At 47.6% G+C, this 18,745-nt stretch overlaps 1 protein-coding gene across 1 annotated transcript in view; it reads left to right on the top strand.

The window, feature by feature from the left end:
• Positions 1 to 746: 746 nt before the first annotated feature.
• The window catches only part of LOC306763429 (N-alpha-acetyltransferase 15, NatA auxiliary subunit-like), a 19,066-nt gene continuing 1,067 nt past the window's right edge, over positions 747 to 18,745 (top strand). The window contains exons 1-18 of the mRNA XM_079250225.1: positions 747 to 929; positions 1,538 to 1,622; positions 3,627 to 3,731; positions 3,847 to 4,004; positions 4,083 to 4,217; positions 5,165 to 5,318; positions 5,551 to 5,670; positions 7,516 to 7,611; positions 7,981 to 8,087; positions 8,167 to 8,239; positions 8,311 to 8,480; positions 10,253 to 10,405; positions 10,493 to 10,621; positions 14,305 to 14,518; positions 16,484 to 16,677; positions 16,755 to 16,863; positions 17,056 to 17,154; positions 17,276 to 17,419. Coding sequence (XP_079106351.1) covers positions 876 to 929; positions 1,538 to 1,622; positions 3,627 to 3,731; positions 3,847 to 4,004; positions 4,083 to 4,217; positions 5,165 to 5,318; positions 5,551 to 5,670; positions 7,516 to 7,611; positions 7,981 to 8,087; positions 8,167 to 8,239; positions 8,311 to 8,480; positions 10,253 to 10,405; positions 10,493 to 10,621; positions 14,305 to 14,518; positions 16,484 to 16,677; positions 16,755 to 16,863; positions 17,056 to 17,154; positions 17,276 to 17,419 — 2,299 coding nt within the window. The 5' untranslated portion in view covers positions 747 to 875. The remainder of the gene's footprint in view (positions 930 to 1,537; positions 1,623 to 3,626; positions 3,732 to 3,846; positions 4,005 to 4,082; positions 4,218 to 5,164; positions 5,319 to 5,550; positions 5,671 to 7,515; positions 7,612 to 7,980; positions 8,088 to 8,166; positions 8,240 to 8,310; positions 8,481 to 10,252; positions 10,406 to 10,492; positions 10,622 to 14,304; positions 14,519 to 16,483; positions 16,678 to 16,754; positions 16,864 to 17,055; positions 17,155 to 17,275; positions 17,420 to 18,745) is intronic.

The following is an 18,745-nucleotide window of genomic DNA, read 5'->3' as shown; positions in this document are numbered from 1 at the left end:
ATTACCCATGATGACGGACGGGAGAAACGGTTTAAATCTCCATGGCTTTCTTTGCTCTCTGACTCCTGCTCTGCATCCTCTTCTCTTTCTTTTCAACTCCATCCGGATTTGATGTGCTGTTTAGCTGATAATCCTGATTTGGGAGAGTTTAATCAGTTGATCCTGATTGTAAACAAGTCTTTCGTTGCCATGGAGACTCATCATAACAAGCCTTGAAAGAGCGAAAATATGCATAAAAATCTTCCTTGCAGCACACCCTCCGAACCGGCATGAAATCCTCAGGAAAAAAAATACCTAATTTGAGGTAGTAACTATGCGAGAAGACTTTGTACTTTAAAAAAAAAAAATCAAGATAGCAAATCAGAGCTACTACAATCTGCTGCCAACAGACGGCACAATCTAGAATGCGTCTATTGTTTATGCGTCTTATAGTCTTATGCGTCTGTATTCGAATTTGTATGAATGATATTTGGAATTGAAATAAAAAAAAAAAAAAAGAAACTTTCCCATGAGTATGACCAGTTGTACAAAAAAATGTCCTTTTCCACTTTTAATTTTCAAAATAAAACAAAATGTCCTTCTCTTTTAAATGTACACAATGTTATGTTTTCTTTTGAATAAGAGTTTGTACATTAATCCAGAAGAATTTACTGAACAAACAGTGATAAAATAAATTTGTCTCGCGCAGCCTGACCCGGAGTCTCGTGCAGCTACCTGACCCGGAAGAGAAGCGCGGCGGCCATTTAGCTGTGAAGGGGCCTCGGCTTCAACACGTGAGACTGAGGAGCCTCAAGAGACAGAAACAGTCCCGGATCTCTGCCTCCAGGAACATTTTATCCATGTGTTAATCTGCAGCGGCGTAGGAAGCCAGGACAATGCCCACAATCACCCTGCCGCCGAAGGAGAATGCTCTGTTTAAAAGAATTTTGGTAGGAAAACAACGTTAGCACGTTAGCCTAGCCTGTTAGCTTAGCCTGTTAGCTGTTGCTACTCCACCAAGTTCTGTTGCAGCAAACCGAGCAGCTGACGAGCTGCTGGTGGATTCAACATCCTGGAGACGTTTAGGTCTGGATGTGTCCTCCAGGAACCGTCTGTCTGAGGAGGCTGGACGGAAACAGACATGTTGGGTTTATAGTTTGTGTTTTAGCCTCTCAGCTGCTGGACACCTGACAGCCAGATCAGAGCTGGGCTTGCTGCTTGGGAACTACTGTATCTGTGGTTGTAAGGGGAAATAACCTTACTTTGATGGTTTGTCATGGTTGTTTATTCACAACATCAGACACATGAAGGCAGGAGATGTTCACCTGGAGCTGCTTCACCAGCAGAAACTCTTGTTTACTGCTGCTGCAGCCTCTCTGGATGGAGACGGATAGTCTGTCAGTCTGTCAAGCTCTGAGCTCATCCATCTGGTCCTGGTCTGATCATGTCTCATCTGCAAGGCTCCCAGTCCTGCGGGGCTCCCAGTCTGCAGGACTGGTTGCATCCAGCAGATCCCTCTGAACCTCCCTTACTGAAGCCTGCTCTCCTTCTCCTACAGAGATGTTATGAACACAAGCAGTACAGAAACGGCCTGAAGTTCTGCAAGCAGATCCTGGGAAACCCAAAGTTTGCAGAACATGGAGGTAAGATGTCGTTCTGTCTCTCAAACCGAAACGTCACCAACAGCAACGCTTTGTTCTTCTCTGACTGAAAGAGAGTAAAGACATAGTTTAAGTTGCAGGTAGTCCTTGTTCCCATCCAAAGACGCGGGTTCTGCCGGAGGTTTTCTTCCTGTTAAAGGGGAGTTTTTTCCTTCCCACTGTCGCCGTGCAGCTCAGGATGGGGGGATTGGATCGAAGTCATGACTCGATGCAATCAGTTGGTTTCTATTATAGGATATGTATGAACTGGCTGGAAATTACGTGGATGTAAATGTGACAACATTGTTGTGAAGTGGCGCTGTACAAATAAAGCTGGATTGAATAAAGTCTCTGAGGGAAGATGAGACGTCGTTGGTTTGACTGGACAGATAAACGGCAGTTTCTCTGGTGATCTGAAACGTTTGACAGACGAGTTTATAGAGATCAGAAGTAGGATGCTGACTTTGTGGTCGTTGCCGGAGCTTGGGGTGTGAGTGTGCTCCCTCACGCCTGATGCTGGTCTGGAAAGTCACACGAAGCAGTTTAGAGTCTTATTCAGTGATGGCGTGCACAGCGGCGCTGTGCGCTGGGACCATAGACCATAGCTGGCCTCGTGTCTGCGATGTCACCTGACCTGGCAGGAGGGCGGCGGCGGCTCAGACACAGAAAGGTCCAAGCGGTCCACGCTGCTGCCTCCAGGTGTGAAAACCGACGCAACCGACCGGGTTTGGAACCAGCTGTCAGAACAGTCGGGTCCGCCCCTCGGGGCTGCAGCAGCGTAGGGGAAGCCGGACTCAAACTGCAGTCCGCCAAGTCACTGTACCACCTGAGCCACTGCCGCCCCACAGGACAGACTGACGTGTAGCAGGGCTGCTCGATTATGACATAAATTATAATCAGAATTATTTTGACTGAAATTGAGATCTGGATTATTTAACACAACTATCCAGTATTTATAAACAACGCTGCGCGTCGTGGTGTTCTAGACTCCGTGTCGTACATTATAACCGTCTAATGTACGGTTCCGAGTTGTTTAATCCGCTTTTACTGCTTCTATAGGAACTATTTTACGTTGGCCTGGATGTACGTTTTATACCAAACAACTGCTGTCAGGCTGCAGCGCGTTTCTCTCATTCACCTGTTAAAAGACGGCTGATCTGAACCAGCTGGTTAACGCGTTGCTATGGTAACGCCCTGTAAGGGAGGGATATTACAGTGTTTAACTGGCCGAACTATGTATAGGAAAATAATGCAGCCAGTTGTCACTGACAATAGTATAAACTATGTTTAGGTGAACTTCCACAACCTACTGCAGTTATTCTACATGGACCTGCAGCCGGAGCCGACTGAGACTGGCCGCCTGGGAGTGCTTTAGGACGGGAGAGGCTCCCGCTGCTCCTTCCTTACAGTAACTGCAGAACAATATGTGCCTTCAAGTCAGTCGCCAAAACACCAGAAAAGTCTCTAATAACTCCAGTAAAAGCTGCTAGATTTGTCGCTTTTAACAAAAAAAGTCTCCAGATTTAGCGAGAAAGTCTCCAAGTTGGCAACAGTGTCTGAATGAAAGCAAAGCGGCTGTGGGAGGAGTTTACAGCACAGCGCTGCAACGCCAGAGACGCTCGATTAGCAGCTGAAGACAGCAGGAGAGGAAACTGCAGAGAGAAAAATAATCACACACTTTTAGTTTTATCATGGTTGGAAACCCAGATCGTAGTTTAGATTAAAATCTGATTAATCGTCCAGACCTACGCTGCAGGAAACTCAGATTTAAATGACGGATGTTTTTGGTATCTGGTTGAGCAGGAGGCTCAGAGAGAGAGAGAGAGCAGCTGCCGCAGGTTTGATTCCCAGCCTGGAGCACTCTGCTGCAGGTCATCCCTCCTGACCTCTTTATGGGAACCATCCTCTGACTGGAGCGTGGCCAGTTTGCTCTGGTTTTACTGGTCAGTGTGGACGCCGGTCCGCTCTTTGGGGCCTCACCGCCGCTGATGTCTCTTTGTGCTTCAGAGACGCTGGCCATGAAGGGCTTAACGCTCAACTGTCTGGGGAAGAAGGAGGAGGCCTACGACCTGGTGAGACGAGGTCTACGCAACGACCTGAAGAGCCACGTCTGTATCCTTTCCCCTGTGCTGCGCGTGGCGACGGACACGGCTCCGTCTTTACTTCGTTCTGTTGAACGTCTGAAACGGAAACCGCTGTTCTTCCTGAGCCGCCCCCCTCCGTCCAGGCTGGCACGTCTACGGCCTGCTGCAGCGCTCCGATAAGAAGTACGACGAGGCCATCAAATGTTACCGCAACGCACTGAAGTGGGACAAGGACAACCTGCAGATCCTGCGAGACCTGTCCCTGCTGCAGATCCAGATGAGGGACCTGGAGGGATACAGGGTGAGAAACCAGCGCGCAGACGGATCAGGAGGAGTTCAGCGAGCAGCTGGAACAACCAGCGTTTGCTTCTGTCTTCAGGAGACCCGGTACCAGCTGCTGCAGCTCCGTCCTGCCCAGCGGGCGTCGTGGATCGGCTACGCCGTGGCGTATCACCTGCTGGAGGACTTCGAGATGGCAGCGAAGATCGTCGAGGAGTTCCGCAAAACGCAACAGGTGGGAGTTCAGCTTGTCAGACATGATTCTGCTGTTTTCTCATGTAAAGACAAAGCTCCATGGAACAGCTGGACCACTGGGATCCCAGTCTGCATGCAGACGGGACGCTTTCAGCACCGGCTCAGACTATCAGGCAAAACGAGATGAAATCAGTGTGTCAGGAGGAACAAAACCATAAAACAGTTTATTACTGACACAAGTTTGTAGAAATAACACACATAGATCAGCAGTGACCAAGTCTTTTCTCATCTGCACATCATTCTCTAACGTCTGAAACACACACACACACTGTTTCCATGTTTCCACACGTCTTCCTGCTACTATCTACCTGCTGTCCTCACTGCAGCACCTCCACCTCAGCTGCATCCCAAACGTCTTCTTGGCTTTATTCCAGCCATAGAGGATCATTATTTTCCTGCTTTTCTCATCGCCTGTTGATCTTTGGCTGCTCCTGATTGGACGTTACCGTCAGTTTAAGCTCTCTGATTGGTGGAAAGTCTGACAGGAAGTGTCTTCATCATCATGTCCAGGTGAAAATAGAGGTCTCTTAGCAACATGGTAGTGATGGTGATGAAGATGTGATAAATAATGGTGGATTTACCATCTAGAGTCTCTGAATAAACACTACATGTTGTGTCTGGATTGTAAACCTCCTGGACGGATAGAAACGCTGGAAAACCTCCGTAGACCAGCTACTAGTTTAACTTCTGATCCCACATCTGGCCTGACAGGATGTGAACGAGCTTTTCTAGGAGTGTAGACTTTGTCCTGGCCTGACGCAGTTAGAGGAATTCTGACATACTGACCAGGAAGATGAGGATGAGGAGGAGAAATCATGAACAAAATGGAACATTTAAAGGAGAATTCCACCATGAAACATGACTGATGGAAGCTCATCAGCGTCCATGTTTGACTAAAACACGCCTGATTTTGTGTGTTTGGCTCAGACGTCTCTAGACAAGGTGGACTACGAGTACAGTGAGCTGCTGCTGTACCAAAACCAGGTCCTGCGGGAGGCCGGTCTGCATAAGGAGGCCCTCGACCACCTCAACAACTACGAGAAACAGATCTGTGACAAGCTGGCTGTGGAGGAGACCAGAGGTGGGTCATGCTAACTTACATGTTAGAGCCAGACACGCAGGCCTTGTGGGTGGGAGGAGCCGGAGAGAACACACACAGGGAGAAGACACATCTGCAGGAGCACCAAACTGTCCTGAAAAATGCCCTCATTCGTCAGCAGCTTGGTTCCCCGTGATGTTGCAGCATCATAGTTGTTGGTGTTTCCAGCAGTTTCCAGCCGACATGATGTAAAACGTGGGTTTTATGTGTGCAGGAGAGCTGCTACTGAAGCTGGAGAGGCCGGAGGAGGCTTCAGAGGTCTACAGAAGACTCCAGGAGAGGAACTCTGAGAACTGGGCCTACTACCAGGGTCTGGAAAACGCCTTAAAGCCTGGTGAGCTCCGAACGTTTCAGTTAAACGTTAAAATAGTCTGCAGAAGGGCTGTCGTAGTGAGGTAACTGCTCGTCTTCAGCCGCTGATGCTGCGAGCTTCGTCTCGCTGCCTGCAGCTCGTCTGCTGATGCTGCGAGCTTCGTCTCGCTGCCTGCAGCTCGTCTGCTGATGCTGCGAGCTTCGTCTCTCTGCCTGCAGCTCGTCTGCTGATGCTGCGAGCTTCGTCTCTCTGCCTGCAGCTCGTCTGCTGATGCTGCGAGCTTCGTCTCGCTGCCTGCAGCTCGTCTGCTGATGCTGCGAGCTTCGTCTCTCTGCCTGCAGCTCGTCTGCTGATGCTGATGCTGCGAGCTTCGTCTCTCTGCCTGCAGCTCGTCTGCTGATGCTGATGCTGCGAGCTTCGTCTCTCTGCCTGCAGCTCGTCTGCTGATGCTGCGAGCTTCGTCTCTCTGCCTGCAGCTCGTCTGCTGATGCTGCGAGCTTCGTCTCGCTGCCTGCAGCTCGTCTGCTGATGCTGCGAGCTTCGTCTCTCTGCTTGCAGCTCGTCTGCTGATGCTGCGAGCTTCGTCTCTCTGCCTGCAGCTCGTCTGCTGATGCTGCGAGCTTCGTCTCTCTGCCTGCAGCTCGTCTGCTGATGCTGCGAGCTTCGTCTCTCTGCCTGCAGCTCGTCTGCTGATGCTGCGAGCTTCGTCTCTCTGCCTGCAGCTCGTCTGCTGATGCTGCGAGCTTCGTCTCTGCCTGCAGCTCGTCTGCTGATGCTGCGAGCTTCGTCTCTCTGCCTGCAGCTCGTCTGCTGATGCTGCGAGCTTCGTCTCTCTGCCTGCAGCTCGTCTGCTGATGCTGCGAGCTTCGTCTCTCTGCCTGCAGCTCGTCTGCTGATGCTGCGAGCTTCGTCTCGCTGCCTGCAGCTCGTCTGCTGATGCTGCGAGCTTCGTCTCTCTGCCTGCAGCTCGTCTGCAGCTGCAACTCTGTCAAATGAACATTATTAGCAGAACAGCTGATGAGGACAAGATGTGGAATCATCGAGCCTAGAGTTGCTGCTTCCGGCAGAGTAAACGTGTCGTTGGAGGTTAGCTGTCGGGCGAACAGAGGAGCTGCATGTGACCCAAGTATAACCTAGCAACATTATTTATTCGTCCTAAACATCTTCTCTAGTAAATATTTGGGTTAAAAAAGGCCAAATTATCATTTTCTTTATTTTATTTCTGCTATTTGGACTTTTTGTGTAATTTGACTGAAGTTTAAGTTGTTGTTTTCATTATATCTGTTTGATTTCAGTTGTTGCCTCGGATTCGGAGCTTTTATTTGGGCTTTTTAACCAGGACCCTAGTTCTGAACTTACTGGCTGCCAGGCGTTGTTGCAGAGAGCCCCGTGCGTTATGGAGCATTGGCCCATCTTTCAGGACTACGGGGTTTTGGGAGCCAGTTTGGCCCGGTGCGCGCACTCGGAGCGTCTTTAGGGTGCGACATGTTGGGTGCACGCTTGGGGGGGAGGCGTTGTGATGCGTACCCAGCCTCCAGGAAGTTTGTAATGATCTAATCTGATTTGGGATAATTTTTTCATCAGACAGATGGACGGATGGCGTTCCGCCCACACTGACCTGGAGAACGTCTGAACTGTCTGAGACTTCTAGTTTATTTCATTTTTATACATTTTACTGTTTTTTTTATTTTCCTACGTTTCATTTTTTCAATATTCAATGTTTTTTATATTTTCAGTTTATTGGTCATTTATTTCTTGAAGTTATTTTTCTACTTTATAGTTTTTTTAATTAAATGCTTGATTTATTTAGATGTAGATTTATTTAGAACATGATTGGCTAACATGGTGATGTTTGTGTGTTTCCAGCCAGTCCAGACGAGCGCTTTAAGATTTACAAGGAGGCCTGGGTGAAGTTTCCGAAAGGTTTGGTTCCCCGGAGGCTGCCTCTAAATTTCCTGACAGGTAAACACAGCACACTGCTGCACTGCCCGGAAGGTGGTGTTGATGGTGCGGGGAGCAGCACACCTGCTGGTGGAGAACAGGAGCGTTGTGACGACTTTCAGGAGCATAAATTAATTCCAGTCGCATCAGTAACAAACCAAAAACATCTGAAAACTGTGGAAATGCTCATCAGACACGTTGATACTGCTGTAAAACCACCTGAACGTCCAGCGGCGACGTGGAAACCGAGTTAAAAACACATTTATCCTGCAGGACTCAGAGGAACTGGTCTGGTTTTAGATGTTTACAGCGGCCTGTTTAGGATTTTAAGTCTTCTCTGCTGTTGAAATCTGACTTTCCTGTTCTTTTACTGTGTGTTGTTCTGGTCAGGGGAGAAGTTTCGTGAATGTCTGGACACCTACCTGAGGATGAACTTCAGTAAAGGCTGCCCGCCCGTCTTCACCACCCTCAAATCCCTCTACGGCGACAAGGAAAAGGTTTCCCAGCTCCAACCTCCTTTAAACGTGAAATCCTCGTCCGTGTGGGTGTTAATGTTGCCGTGTCCGTCTCCTGCAGGTTACGATCATCGAAGACTTAGTAGTTGGTTACGAAAGCTGCTTGAAAAGCTGCCGAATGTTTAGTGAAAACGGTGAGTGTTTCATGGTGTTTGACTCCAAACCACTGACGGGTGGAGCTGAGCTCGCTGTGGTCTCTGTTCAGATGACGGGAAGGAGGAGCCCCCCACCACCTTGTTGTGGGTGCAGTACTTCCTGGCGCAGCACTTTGACTTCATCGGCCAGTCCAACCTGGCTCTAGAGCACATCAACACCGCCATCGACAGCACGCCCACGCTCATCGAGCTCTTCCTCATCAAGGCCAAGATTTACAAGGTGAACTTTGACCTCTAACAGCAACATCCACATCTTTATCAGAGAAGTCTGAATTATCTCGGTTCAGTCGAAACAAACGCCACAATTTCATCTCAACTCAGTCGGATCCGTGAAATAAAACTGGAATAAATAAATTTACATTGACTGAACTTTCCATTTTAAATAAAATACACAGCCTAAGGTTTGAGTGGAAAAGTTTCCGTCAAGTTCAGACGACGGATTTTATTTATTTTACATATTAAAGATGCAATACGCAACTTTCTGACCTTAAAACTCCGCGTCGCGTTCGATGACACAGTGACATCTATTAAGGGTGTTTCTGGAGACGCCCAGCAACAGGTCATAAAATCAAACGGGTTGGATCGTTCTGAGACCGCAGTGGTCCCTGAAAGCATCATTTTCTGTTTGATGTGGAGAAATTTCACATTTATTTCCTGATGAATTCCAGCTTCTACAACGCAGTAGATCTATAGACCGTATATGAAAGATGGACGGAGCCTTCAGTGGTTAAAAGTAAAGCCTGTGTAGTGCATAAAACTGCAGTTCCCCCTTCATCCACTAGGGGCTGCAAAATCCCCATAGACTCCCACGTTAAAAAGACCAACTTCACATAAGGAATAAACATGTTTACAGCAGAAATAAACATGTTTACAGCAGAAATAAACATGTTTACGGCAGAAATAGACATGTTTACGGCAGAAATAAACATGTTTACGGCAGAAATAAACATGTTTACGGCAGAAATAAACATGTTTACAGCAGAAATAAACATGTTTACGGCAGAAATAAACATGTTTACAGCAGAAATAAACATGTTTACGGCAGAAATAAACATGTTTACGGCAGAAATAAACATGTTTACGGCAGAAATAAACATGTTTACAGCAGAAATAAACATGTTTACAGCAGAAATAAACATGTTTACGGCAGAAATAAACATGTTTACGGCAGAAATAAACATGTTTACGGCAGAAATAAACATGTTTACGGCAGAAATAAACATGTTTACGGCTGAATTAAACATGTTTACAGTATAAATAAACATGTTTATATCAGAAATAAACATGTTTACAGTCTGGTACAAAAATCCATTTTAGGTTTAATAGGTCAGGTTTACCTTCATGACAACTGTGAGGGGAGTGAATTTTTTCTAACTCGCCCGTTTAGAAATAATTTAATCTCGAAGTTCGGCATATTTAGGGGCGTGTCCTTTTGATTGACCTGATCTCCCGCTTCAGGTCAGAAGAATGTAAAATAACCGTGGTTTTTTAGCCGGTTAACAACATGACTTAGCTTTAGCCCGCTTACCTCCGTTAGCTGGTTAGCTCCTGTTATCTCCAGGTTAGCTCGGTTAGCTCTTAGCTACAGAAAGCTCAGAGTTCACTCGATGTCAATCATCCACCATGACGCTCACAACCCCCCTCTCAGCTCCACCTCTTTGCCCATATTTGTATTTTCCGGGTGAGATGACGGGCATGCCCCTGCCAAGATGGCGATAGTAGGAACCGCCCACCGATCTTCAGCTCTTTAGAAACCTACTGGTGACATCACGGAGGCTCCGCCCATCTCTATATACGGTCTATGAGTAGATCTATAGAATCGCCTCAAAAATAATTCTATCTAGAAGTGGAGGAGCAGAGCAACTTTTGTGGATCTAGAAGTTGTTTTAAACTTACATAATCCTGACCGCCTGGTTTACCTCATCAAAAGATGTAGCCTTTGACACTCTGCTCCAACCAGTCTGATTCTCCGCCTCTCGTCTTCCTCTGCAGCACGCCGGCAACATCAAGGAGGCGGCGCGGTGGATGGATGAGGCGCAGGCGCTCGATACGGCCGACCGCTTCATCAACTCCAAGTGTGCCAAGTACATGCTGAAGGCCGGGCTGGTGAAGGAGGCGGAGGAGATGTGCTCCAAGTTTACCCGGGTTAGACTGGCGGAAACTGGTTTTACTGGCTCTGGGTTTAGTATGTAATGGTTTTGGTGTACAGTTTGTGACGTAAATGTGTTACAGGAGGGAACATCTGCAGTGGAGAACCTAAATGAGATGCAGTGCATGTGGTTCCAGACAGAGTGTGCCTTGGCCTACAAGGCCATGAACAAGTATGGTGAGGCCCTGAAGAAGTGCCATGAGATCGAGAGGGTGAGTGTCATCGACACGTGGTTCCCAGACTTCAGTCAGAAGGATGTGCTGGTATATCCTGCATGTTCCTGGACATTCCTGCTCCCTCTTTGGGCATATATGTCAACGTCACACTCTCTTAGAAATCACCTGGAGCCTCGTGTGTAAACGCATCGCAGGTTCCACGCTGTGAGCCACACACACGGGCTGTAAAGTGTGCACGCATACACACACACATCATCACACATCATGGATTTCTCTGATTGTCACTGAGATGCATCGCTGTGTCACACGGTCAGGTTAATGAAGAACAAAACGCTCCATTGAAGTTCTAAATATAAAAGTTTTCCCTCCCTCATCACATCCCAACGTCCCACTGGGATCCAGCTCAGCAGTGGCCTGTATGCAGTCAGACTGGTGTCCCTCAGCAGCTGATGTCTCCAACCTGTTCGCCTCCGGTCGCTCTGCGGAGATGTCGGCCTTGTCCACGTCCACCTCCGGGCCTGTAGTTGTGGACAGCGTTTCTGTGACACTAAGCTCAGTTTCTACGTTTTCCTCAATGTGTCCTCTGACGGAGACTCCATCGTCTCTGAACCACTAATAACAAAATTTATCTTTAACAAGGTAGTTTACTGTGATTCTGCTTTGTGACCCTCACTCTTTGGACATGTATTGTTGTCCAACATGTAATGTTAAACTCACTCCAAATGGTTTCTGAACTATCAGTGCAGTTATAGTCCATGCTGGACGGAGCCTTGGTCGAGCATTTCCCTCCGCTGGTCTCTGCGTCCAGCCTTCAAAACGTGTACGATACGTTTAATGTCTCCACGTTCATTTCAAAATGGCCCAATTAAAATTAGTCGGAGAGCAAAGCCCACCTCAAATGTCCCGGTACCTCCTCGTTAACGTGTCCTGAAAATCAGCGTCTCGTCTCTAAATGAAACCAGATTCCAGATCATACCTGGTTCCGGTACCTCCACGTTAACGTGTCCTGAAAATCAGCGTCTCGTCTCTAAATGAAACCAGATTCCAGATCATACCTGGTTCCGGTACCTCCACGTTAACGTGTCCCGAAAATCAGCGTCTCGTCTCTAAATGAAACCAGATTCCAGATCATACCTGGTTCCGGTACCTCCACGTTAACGTGTCCTGAAAATCAGCGTCTCGTCTCTAAATGAAACCAGATTCCAGATCATACCTGGTTCCGGTACCTCCACGTTAACGTGTCCTGAAAATCAGCGTCTCGTCTCTAAATGAAACCAGATTCCAGATCATACCTGGTTCCGGTACCTCCACGTTAACGTGTCCTGAAAATCAGCGTCTCGTCTCTAAATGAAACCAGATTCCAGATCATACCTGGTTCCGGTACCTCCTCGTTAACGTGTCCCGAAAATCAGCGTCTCGTCTCTAAATGAAACCAGATTCCAGATCATACCTGGTTCCGGTACCTCCACGTTAACGTGTCCTGAAAATCAGCGTCTCGTCTCTAAATGAAACCAGATTCCAGATCATACCTGGTTCCGGTACCTCCACGTTAACGTGTCCCGAAAATCAGCGTCTCGTCTCTAAATGAAACCAGATTCCAGATCATACCTGGTTCCGGTACCTCCTCGTTAACGTGTCCCGAAAATCAGCGTCTCGTCTCTAAATGAAACCAGATTCCAGATCATACCTGGTTCCGGTACCTCCACGTTAACGTGTCCTGAAAATCAGCGTCTCGTCTCTAAATGAAACCAGATTCCAGATCATACCTGGTTCCGGTACCTCCACGTTAACGTGTCCTGAAAATCAGCGTCTCGTCTCTAAATGAAACCAGATTCCAGATCATACCTGGTCCCGGTACCTCCACGTTAACGTGTCCTGAAAATCAGCGTCTCGTCTCTAAATGAAACCAGATTCCAGATCATACCTGGTTCCGGTACCTCCACGTTAACGTGTCCTGAAAATCAGCGTCTCGTCTCTAAATGAAACCAGATTCCAGATCATACCTGGTTCCGGTACCTCCTCGTTAACGTGTCCCGAAAATCAGCGTCTCGTCTCTAAATGAAACCAGATTCCAGATCATACCTGGTTCCGGTACCTCCACGTTAACGTGTCCTGAAAATCAGCGTCTCGTCTCTAAATGAAACCAGATTCCAGATCATACCTGGTTCCGGTACCTCCTCGTTAACGTGTCCTGAAAATCAGCGTCTCGTCTCTAAATGAAACCAGATTCCAGATCATACCTGGTTCCGGTACCTCCACGTTAACGTGTCCCGAAAATCAGCGTCTCGTCTCTAAATGAAACCAGATTCCAGATCATACCTGGTTCCGGTACCTCCACGTTAACGTGTCCCGAAAATCAGCGTCTCGTCTCTAAATGAAACCAGATTCCAGATCATACCTGGTTCCGGTACCTCCACGTTAACGTGTCCTGAAAATCAGCGTCTCGTCTCTAAATGAAACCAGATTCCAGATCATACCTGGTTCCGGTACCTCCACGTTAACGTGTCCTGAAAATCAGCGTCTCGTCTCTAAATGAAACCAGATTCCAGATCATACCTGGTCCCGGTACCTCCTCGTTAACGTGTCCCGAAAATCAGCGTCTCGTCTCTAAATGAAACCAGATTCCAGATCATACCTGGTTCCGGTACCTCCACGTTAACGTGTCCCGAAAATCAGCGTCTCGTCTCTAAATGAAACCAGATTCCAGATCATACCTGGTTCCGGTACCTCCACCTTAACGTGTCCCGAAAATCAGCGTCTCGTCTCTAAATGAAACCAGATTCCAGATCATACCTGGTTCCGGTACCTCCACGTTAACGTGTCCTGAAAATCAGCGTCTCGTCTCTAAATGAAACCAGATTCCAGATCATACCTGGTTCCGGTACCTCCACGTTAACGTGTCCTGAAAATCAGCGTCTCGTCTCTAAATGAAACCAGATTCCAGATCATACCTGGTTCCGGTACCTCCACGTTAACGTGTCCTGAAAATCAGCGTCTCGTCTCTAAATGAAACCAGATTCCAGATCATACCTGGTTCCGGTACCTCCACGTTAACGTGTCCCGAAAATCAGCGTCTCGTCTCTAAATGAAACCAGATTCCAGATCATACCTGGTTCCGGTACCTCCACGTTAACGTGTCCTGAAAATCAGCGTCTCGTCTCTAAATGAAACCAGATTCCAGATCATACCTGGTTCCGGTACCTCCACGTTAACGTGTCCCGAAAATCAGCGTCTCGTCTCTAAATGAAACCAGATTCCAGATCATACCTGGTTCCGGTACCTCCACCTTAACGTGTCCTGAAAATCAGCGTCTCGTCTCTAAATGAAACCAGATTCCAGATCATACCTGGTTCCGGTACCTCCACGTTAACGTGTCCCGAAAATCAGCGTCTCGTCTCTAAATGAAACCAGATTCCAGATCATACCTGGTTCCGGTACCTCCACGTTAACGTGTCCTGAAAATCAGCGTCTCGTCTCTAAATGAAACCAGATTCCAGATCATACCTGGTTCCGGTACCTCCACGTTAACGTGTCCTGAAAATCAGCGTCTCGTCTCTAAATGAAACCAGATTCCAGATCATACCTGGTTCCGGTACCTCCGCATTAATGCGTCCAGTCATGAACCATCAGATGAAATCTGAATCTTTCATGGCAGGTTGAACTCTGACCTCTAACACATGAATGTCAGACAGCCTCTACCCTCTCATCCTCTCTTTCAGCATTTTGTGGAGATCACCGACGACCAGTTTGACTTCCACACCTACTGCATGAGGAAGATGACGCTGCGCTCCTACGTGGACCTACTGAAGCTGGAAGATGTCCTTCGGCAGCATCCTTTCTACTACAAAGCTGCTCGAACCGCTATCCAGATCTACCTGGGCCTCCACGACAAGCCTCTGACCGATGACAACAAGGAGAGCCAGGCAGACACCGGTCAGACTCTGTGTGTGGTAGTTTGATGAAAGCATGCATTGTGATAAAGGTGGATGAAGTTACAACAGCAAGGGCATCAGCAGGGCTGCTAGTCAGAACACAGGAGTGATGCCTGCACGCCATTTCTTAGCTGATGTAGCAGTACGCTACAGATCATACACAAGTTGGGGTGTCCCGTCAGGTGATGAGGTGCAGAACGATACGTAATTCTGTTTGGTTATTGATGCTGATAAGTTACCAGCATGTCCTCCGTGTTTCTGGTTCCAAGCTGCTAACAGCTAATGTCGTTATGCTGGTTTGACTTCTATGAGCAGCAACAGCAAGCTGCTGCAACGGAGCTTTTCCACTGTAGGCTAACAAACAGATTAGCATCTGTGCTGTTTTATATAGCAGTAACAGTAAATGCTGCGACTCAAACATGGAAGATAAAGTAGCTGCTGGACTACCTGTCCTATTTCTAACATCACGCCAAGCTTCACTGTTAGACTGAATGAACTTACCTGTCCAGCAGAAAGCTAGAAAGCTGCAGCCTCCACCTCAGTTCTGGAGTCCCTCATCATGAACTGTCTTCATCTGCTAAATGTTACAAGCATGTACACTCTCATTTTCTCCTGCTTGTTTTTTCTTTTTCTTTTTCTTTGATATTTTCTCTCCCTCTTACCGGGCAGAGGGAGTAAAGAGTACGGATGCTCCTCCATTTCCTCCATCGCTTGTTTCTCCTCCTATATAATACCTGGTTAGCCTATTCAAACACAAACTTTCTTAAAACCTGCAATACAAAACTTAGTGGTGGTTATGTAAAGAATAAACCAGAAGTTTGAAGGTGACATCGGTTAGTTGTAGATGTTAGCATATTACCCGGTATGTCTGGCCATAAACCACCCTCTGACACCAAACCTCCTTTTCCACATGCTAGCATCCAGAACTGTTAGCGCTGCATTCACTGTCCAGGAGAAAATTACCTTAACATTTCATATTTCCTTGTATCCATGCAGAAGACGAGAGTGCTGGTTAAATCTCCAGTAGGTGCTCCTGCTCAGAGACGTGTTCCTCTGGGTGAAGTGGTTCTTTGTCCTGATAGTAGTCTATACATTCTGTAATCATGAACAATAAGAAATATAGTTAGACCCCTCAGTTTACTGTAAATCTGTAAAAAAAAAACCTGACGAATCCAAACGTTCCGACCCAAATGGAGTTGTTCATTTCTTATATCTCGTAAGCTTCTTCTCCCGGCTCCCCTCCTCCCCCTCCAGCAGCGCATACCTGATAGCCACACCCTGCATATAAACAGCGTGTTAGGATGAAAATACAAAGTAGTGAAGAAGAAACTCGGAAGGCAAACATGGCTGAGAAAATGCAGGAAGGATTTCCCGACCCGGCTCGGTTTATTTGCCTCCTCCTGCTAAACAGCCGAGAAAATTGTTGGTGGAAAAAGCTGCGAATAAAAAAGAACCAGAGGGGTAGGGGCTAATGTGGTGGGAGTGGCTAATGTATGGGGAGGAGCTAATGCAGGGGGAGGAGCCGAGAAATGAGGAGGCGCCGACACAGTGAGGAGCCAAGACAATGGGAGGGGCCACGATAGGGGGAGGAGCCAGTGCAGGGAGAGGAGTCTGTGGAGGGGGAGGGGCCAAGACAGACAGGTGGAGGGGCCAATACAAGGTGCCACTTACACATCTTGCTAGCTCCCCAACATTACCTCTCCCAGCTTTAAATGAGCTGCATAAACGTGATTTTGGCACAAAGAGTTTCTGTTTCCAGCTTCTGAGGGACGGTGAACGCAGCTAAAGTTGATGTAGGCAGGAGAGACGAGAGGAGGAAGATCTGAACAGATCACCATCTTCAGATGAGGTTGTCAGAGGACAGGATCCAACCCTGGACACCACTACCTGTTTACTGATCCTCAGACGTAGTGGACTCAGAGACTTCAGCTTAGTGCTGCAATGTTTTTCTTCTTGCTGTGTGCAGAGAACCTGACAGATAAGGAGCTGAAGAAACTCCGCAACAAACAGCGAAGAGCCCAGAAGAAGGCCCAGTTAGAAGAAGAAAAGAAGAATGCAGAGAAGGAGAAGCAGTTAAAGAACCAGAAGAAGAAGAAAGAGGACGATGACGAGGAGATAGGAGGACCGAAAGAGGAGCTAATACCAGACAAACTGGCCAAGGTGGGATCTGCATGAAGCTGGAAGCGGTTCTACAGACGTTGCAGAACTTCTAGATCATGTCAAACGTCTTTTTCCAGCCAGAGAATCCTTTAGAAGAAGCCGTCAAGTTCCTAATACCCCTGAAGAACCTGGTACGGAACAAGATCGAGACTCACCTCCTGGCATTTGAGATCTACTTCAGGAAAGGTCAGACCTTTAAAAAGCAGGTTTGCTTATGGGTTTCTCCTGATGAGCATGAGTGTTTAGATGAAACATGCTGATTCATCTAAACACTGAGCATGAAAGAGATCTGAACATCAGTCCACATGTTCCTTCAAGAAATGTTATCCATGCTTCTAGTTTCTTTCTCTGATGTCATGTTCATCATCTTCCTCTCAGAGAAGTACCTGCTGATGCTTCAGTCGGTGAAGCGAGCCGTTGCCATGGAGCCCTCCAACCCATGGCTACATCAGTGTTTAGTTCGCTTCTTCAGAGGAGGTGAGTGCATCCTCAGAGCTGGAGCTGCTGCTGGCTGAGAAGGCCGAAACATGCCTGTGTGTTGGTGGTTCCCTGGGAGATAAATCTAAAGCTTCGTTGATGTTTTTGTTGTGATGAGCAGTGAGTGAGAGCGCAGACCTGGCGGAGGCGGTGAGGACGGTCCTGAAGCAGGAGATCTCCAGGCTGTTTGGAGATAGCAACCCTCAGAGCTTCAACAAGAACTACCTGAGCCAACACTCCAGCTCCATCCCCCACCGCCTGGCCGGTACACCGCACACGGGGTCACAGCGGGGCTTCTCCTTGCAGGTCAACCCAGAGTTGTTCTACAAGTCTGGAGTTAGAGCAGATAAACTCTACGCAGCGGTTTTACCAGAACAAAACGAACAAAAACCCGTCAGATTCCTCAGATCAGTCCAGAGCTTCTCTGTCCTCCGCTAAACCTGACCTAGCAGCGCGACGACCGTGTTACCAAACCGCTTCCTGCTGGTCAGTCCATAAATCATGTCCCGTTTCCACTTGTATCTACTCTGCTCTACTCTACTGGTTTCCTGTCACAGTCAGGGCCGTGTAATGGGGGAGGGTCACTGGGCGAATCGAATGTCCCGTTATGACATCTGTATGCGACACGGACGTGATGGGGGTTGTGCTGCTCGGTCTGCAGCGTTTACGGGGTTAAAACTATCAGGAAATAATCGGTAGAAGGCGTGAGAAGAAAACACCTGGAAGATTCAGGGGAAGTTTAGGAGCCAGCAGCGATGAGGACGGAAGAACACAGAGGTGAGCTCATGGAGGCTTTTCTGGTTTGTGTAGCATCTTCTACAACGTAATGGCTGAAAGGTGTCATACTTTATATAAAAATACATTTAATATGTGTTTCAGATGTTCCTGACAGGCTGTCAGGGAGGAGGCGCTGCCACCTGATGGCCGTCCTGCAGCTGGAGAGGATGATGCCGTTCTGACTGAGGAAATATAAACTTATTCTTTCTGCCTTCTCATGTATGGATTCAACTTGGACAATAAACTCTACGCTGTGCAGACATTTCTGCTTCTGTTGTCACGTTAAATGAAAACTTTCCTTTCTTTATTTTATCCTGCGGATCTGATTCCAGTAATGATGACGTGTTCACTGCGTCACTTTCAGCCGTTTTCCCACCTGGTGCAGTTTTCTCTCAATCAGCAGCTCGTCAACATAAAAACAATCGTTTCCGCATCAAAGTTTTCAGAATGCAGTAAATTCAGGAGCAGCTCTTTCCCCCAAAACATGAAACCAGGAAGCAGTCGCGTAACATTCACTCATTCATTCAAGACGGGAGCAAATTCATAAAGTATGGTGTAAAAATACACACCTTCCTACTGCATGTGTGTACATCTGTCTCTGTGTGTGTGTGTGTGTGTGTGTGTGTGTGTGTGTGTGTGTGTGTGTGTGTGTGTGTGTGTGTGTGTGTGTGTGTGTGTGTGTGTGTGTGTACACACACACCAGGGTCGGGAGTCGCTCTCCAATGACGTTGCAGCTTCAGGTTTCACCAGAGTATCTGCTCAAACGGACGCGCCCTGAAACAATCCTGCAGGTTTTCCATGTCTCCCTGCTCCA

This window comes from Telmatherina bonti (assembly GCF_933228915.1).
Source record: "Telmatherina bonti genome assembly, chromosome: 12".
Taxonomy (NCBI): Eukaryota; Metazoa; Chordata; class Actinopteri; order Atheriniformes; family Telmatherinidae; genus Telmatherina; species Telmatherina bonti.
Note: the sequence above shows the minus strand (reverse complement) of the source record. Positions and strands in the feature narration are given on the sequence as shown.